Source organism: Perkinsus marinus (assembly GCF_000006405.1).
Source record: "Perkinsus marinus ATCC 50983 genomic scaffold scf_1104296955874, whole genome shotgun sequence".
In the NCBI taxonomy this organism is placed as follows: Eukaryota; Perkinsozoa; order Perkinsida; family Perkinsidae; genus Perkinsus; species Perkinsus marinus.
In genome coordinates, this window is record NW_003207677.1 from 119,250 (window position 1) to 124,168 (window position 4,919).

Consider the following 4,919-nt stretch of genomic DNA (forward strand, 5'->3'; position numbering starts at 1 on the left):
GCTTTGGAGTTGTTGGATTTGGATACCTGTTTATTAAAGGACAAGTCCAAGACCATCGATCCTTACAATGATGCCTTGTACACCTACATCGATCAGATGTATCACGAGCTGTGCCGATTCCCTGACCTCAACAAGGACTGCAACTTACAGTTCGTCTACACGGCTATGCAAGGTGTTGGTCTTCCATTCGCTACCGGTTTGATGGACAAGTTTGGCTTCCCCAAGAAGTGTGTGTCGATCGTGGAAGCGCAGGCTCACCCTGATCCTGAGTTCTCCACTGTCGCCTTCCCCAACCCCGAAGAGAAGGGTGCACTCGACATGAGCAAGCAACAAGCAATAGATGAGGATGCCGATTATGTATTGGCAAATGATCCCGATGCTGATCGTTTTACTTCTTGCGAGAAGCAGAAGGACGGTTCATGGCATCAATTCACTGGTGATGAGCTTGGTACCATCTTTGGAGATTGGCAACTGTTGATGGCTCATCGTCGTGGTGTCGACCCGAAGAATTGTCTGGTCATCAATTCCACAGTATCGTCTAAGATGCTGAAGGCGTTATCTGATTACTACGGTGGAGTGTATGAGGATACTCTAACAGGTTTCAAATGGATGGCTAACAAGTCATTGGAGATGACCGCTGAACACTCCAATTTGGTACACTGTACGGCTTATGAGGAGGCACTAGGAAGTGCCCTCACGATGAGTGTCCCTGATAAGGATGGTATCAGTGCTTGCAGTGTCTGGTGTGAGATGGCTAACTATTGGCGTAAGGAGAAAGGTATTACTCTTCTTGAACGACTAAATGAACTCCGTAAGATGGTTGGTTTCTTCGCACAACACAACGGTTACTTCATCTGTGATGATCCTAAGGTTATGAAACAGATGTTTGATGAGTTCCGTAATGAGGGTAACTACAAGGCTGAGCTCGGGTCATCTAAGATAGCTGATGTTCGTGATGTTACTCTTGGCTATGATTCAAGGAGGAAGGATAAGAAGTCTACATTACCTATGACACCGGATGCTCAGATGATTACTCTCTACTTCGATGATCAAGCTACTGTTACTATCCGTGGATCTGGTACTGAACCCAAGGTGAAGTACTACTGTGAGGCTAACGATAAGGAGAGTATGGAGAAGGCTCAGGAGAAGCTCGAAGTCGTCGTTAGAAATGTCATCGACTACTTCCTCCAACCCAAGAAGTACAATTTGGGTTCTCGATAAGGCAATTGTTGATTCATCGTTCTGATTCCAGAGAACTCTGGGCTACGATCAAGCGGTGTTTCGACATAGGACCATTCATCAGGATCCATTCTTCTTCTAGATCCGAACTTAATATGCGATACATTGTATCGTAGAATTTTTCTGAGAATCATTGGTGTTGTTTTCAATAGTTATTCGTTTACCGCGGTCTCTTTTGAGAGCACTAACGACCTACATCGAACTTAGACCTCGTTGAGACCTCAGTGAGTTTCTGAGATCCGGGCTCGATGGGCAGTCCGATTGCATGGCAGAGCCGAGAGGAGGTGCTCTGAATGTGAAAACGGTTTTCTTATTCGGGTCTTCTCCCCAGGGAGAACTCTTCCAGGAAAATGGAGCAGGTATATCGCACTGAGGCTTCAACTCGATTCATTCGCGGGGTTTGCCATTGATGAGGAATAGGTTGAGTCTTGCGGTGGGCCATCAAGTTTGATTTGAAGACCAACTAGAGCTCAACACAATGCAATAGAGGATACATTCACCCTGAATCATTATGATCTAATCATAACAATGAGCTAGTGGTTGCCTTACTGTACATTTTATGGTAATTCTCGTAACGAACAGTGGAATGCGGGTCTGTGAGTAGATCAGAGTAGGATGCAATATGGTGGAGACTTCAAGACCAATTTCGACCGACTCGGCTAGAAAAAAAGGACGCTTTTCTCAAAGTTGGAATGACATTATCAAGGGGGATCTAACTCGAAACTGGCCTAAAGCGCCTCATACCGAATCCGCGCCGGACTAGCCGCTGTATAGGCCGTTGGTCAAAAACCTTCCTCTGCCTTCTTCCGGCGCCTCTTCCTCTCTTAGTCAACCTCAACCATTGTAAGATGTAAGATGTATTATGCATTAAGATGGTAGGTGGACACGTATTCTTGCTGATAAGAACGCTGCCGAGCTTATACACAGTGGTAGCTTTGCGGAGTAGAGGTCTTCGTCCCGATTTCGTCGATGTAGTGAATAATATTGATCACCACAACACAACTCACACAGAGTCGTTGAGGACACTTAGTCTTCAAACTTATCTTGTAATTATGAGTATAACACCACGGAGTAGCGCTAGCTTACGCTAAGATACTAGCTCCATATATACACAAAGGAAGACAATAACACAATCTCATCACATTCTCCCCACCGATGACTCGAATATGAGAATCAAATCTCAAAAACTCTAGTCACAGCAATGACTGCATCATAAGGATCCAACGTTATATTTTTAGAAGCTTGGATAAACCCACGTAAACCACCAAAACTCTTAAAATCATCACGAGTCATACCAAACTCACGACGAATATAAGATTGAACATCAACAATATACATAGGAGCAGATCTCGATAATAAAACGGCATGAATAAAACGTTCAATCTCAGTTATCCTTGATGAAGATTGTTCCTCGCTAGTAATCTCACCATCAATAGGAATATCTCTAGAATTCCTAGCAATACGAGAACCTTCATCTTCAACAAAATCCACTCTAAACTGAATATCATCAACGGGCAACACATGGTCTATATTAACTGGACCAATAAGTCTCGCCTTAGAATCAGCTTCATCCTTTAGATAAAGAGAACCATGGGAAGTAACCTCTTGAACTTGAAGTGGTTTGGACCATCGATACCCAAGACGTATATTAGTAAAGCGACGAACCAAAACTCTATCACCAACCTTGAATGACGGAGCATCCTTTCTTCCATCATCATAATGAGCCTTTTGCTTCAATCTCTCATCTAGCGTGACATCACGCATGAGCGCAAATCCTTCACGCATAATCTTCTTCAACTTCCCAGCATAGGATTCATAGTTAACAGACTCAAATTCTTGTGGTGAAGAGGTTGATCCACGATAGCCGGTTCAAATGGTAAGCGTGGTCGTCTCCCATGAATGAGTTCATACGGGCACAAAGATATATTAGGCAAAGTCCTAACGTTATGTGAGAAAGTAACGCTACTCAAAGCCAATTCCCAATCTTCTTCAGCACATAAACCTTCTCTAATAAGTATAACCAAATCATGTAATAACCCTTGATGACTCCTCTCATTGGCTCCATTCCCTTGTGGTCTATAGCTTGTAGAAAATGTAACCGATAACTTGAATAATTCATAAAAAGTTTTACTAATACCGGCTGTAAACTCACCTCCACGATCACTGTGTAACCTATATGGGACACCGTGAACTGCAATAAGACTCTTCCATAAAGCCAAAACCACAAGTTTGCTCTCTTTCAAGGGGAGAGGGCATGTTATCATATAATGGGAGAAATTACATAATATCACAAGTATATGCCTATTACCAAGGCGTGATACTGGCAAATCTGTAATAAGATCAATAGACGTGAACTGCCAAGGATATTGCAGAACATTCAATCTCATGTATCCATATGGGGCGGCCACTGCCTTCCGCCGCCAGCACGGAAGACATGAAGATACATACTTTTTAACCGATGTTGATAGACCCCACCAAAAATACTTAGTTTTAATAGCTTCATAAGTATTCCTTCGACCTGGATGGCCAGCAAGTTGACTGCCATGGAAAGCATACAATATACGTTGCTGCAAAGAAGCAGGTACAACAAGTCGCAGTTTATGTTCAGGAAGTCCAACATTTTTACCCTTAAAATATAGGAGATTGTCAACAAGGACAAAATACTTCTCCAACTTTTTACACTTCTTTCGTTGATTAGACGAAAGCCGAGAAACCCCAATAACATCATTCGACTCTCTCTGACGCAGGAAATCTATCAATATACCCCATCGATGATCTTGTTGCTGTAACATTCTAAATTCTTCCATTGACGGAGTGCCATCTTGAAAATTCACCATATCCATAGATGCTTCAACTGTTCTTCACAAACTGGTCCAGAGCCTAGCAAGACACTCTCAATTTGAGGAGTGAGATGCAAGGGCAGGATACACTCCAAATCAGGTCTTCTTATATGCAAAAACCGAGGACCACCCACTGAATACTCCACCACAGCATTCAAACGGCATAGAGTATCAGAACCAATTAATAAGTCAATCTCATTAGGTAATTTCGCCTGAAGGCATCGCACCGACATCAATGCTCTCGGAAGATCACCAACACCACTGGTAGATTCAGGGTGAAAAACCACCGGTAGCTTTACTGAAGTCGTTGCTTCATATGCTGTATGACCGAGGCCGATAAAAATTTCTTTAGATGATAATTGTTCAGCATCGTCCTCAGCTAACTCACCAGCAGATACCAATCTTTTAAAAACACCCATAGGAAGGAGCGACCGTGAAGCTCCTGTGTCCACACATGCGGTCAGTAAGATCTTACCAACTGACATCTTAAAACACGGCAAATATGAACTCGTACCATCAGATAAAGCAGTTACAGTAGGCCATACTTTAACCGTAGTAGATTTTATATCGTCACCAACCAAAGTTTTTTGACTTCCAATAAGAGCATTACCAGACTCAGGAACAGGAGGCACAGGTATAGAGCTGGGATTCACCACAGCGAGCTCCGGGGAAGTACTCGTCAAAATCGGCACATCATTGACCTGTTTCAAAGGACAATTAGCAGCTATATGCCCAAACTTTTGGCAATTATAGCACTTCCTACCCTGGTGGCTCTTCCGCCAGTTAAGTTTATCCTTGGAAGAACTTCTATCATCAGTGCCGCCATGTCGATATCGACAC

At 43.2% G+C, this 4,919-nt stretch overlaps 3 protein-coding genes across 3 annotated transcripts; 1 reads left to right on the forward strand and 2 right to left on the reverse strand.

Annotated features, from left to right (window-relative positions):
- Positions 1–96: 96 nt before the first annotated feature.
- On the forward strand, positions 97–1,221 carry Pmar_PMAR020416 (phosphoglucomutase, putative; the record flags this gene model as incomplete). Its single annotated transcript, XM_002775395.1, has 1 exon — positions 97–1,221. One exon carries the CDS (start codon positions 97–99, stop codon positions 1,219–1,221), a length of 1,125 nt encoding a protein of 374 aa, XP_002775441.1.
- Positions 1,222–2,412: 1,191 nt separating this feature from the next.
- Positions 2,413–3,003, reverse strand: Pmar_PMAR020417 (hypothetical protein; the record flags this gene model as incomplete). Its single annotated transcript, XM_002775396.1, has 1 exon — positions 2,413–3,003. The coding sequence occupies one exon, from the start codon at positions 3,001–3,003 to the stop codon at positions 2,413–2,415; it is 591 nt and encodes a 196-aa protein (XP_002775442.1).
- Positions 3,004–3,205: 202 nt separating this feature from the next.
- Pmar_PMAR020418 (hypothetical protein) lies at positions 3,206–3,503 on the reverse strand (the record flags this gene model as incomplete). Its single annotated transcript, XM_002775397.1, has 2 exons — positions 3,206–3,321; positions 3,392–3,503. 2 exons carry the CDS (start codon positions 3,501–3,503, stop codon positions 3,206–3,208), a joined length of 228 nt encoding a protein of 75 aa, XP_002775443.1.
- Positions 3,504–4,919: the final 1,416 nt, after the last annotated feature.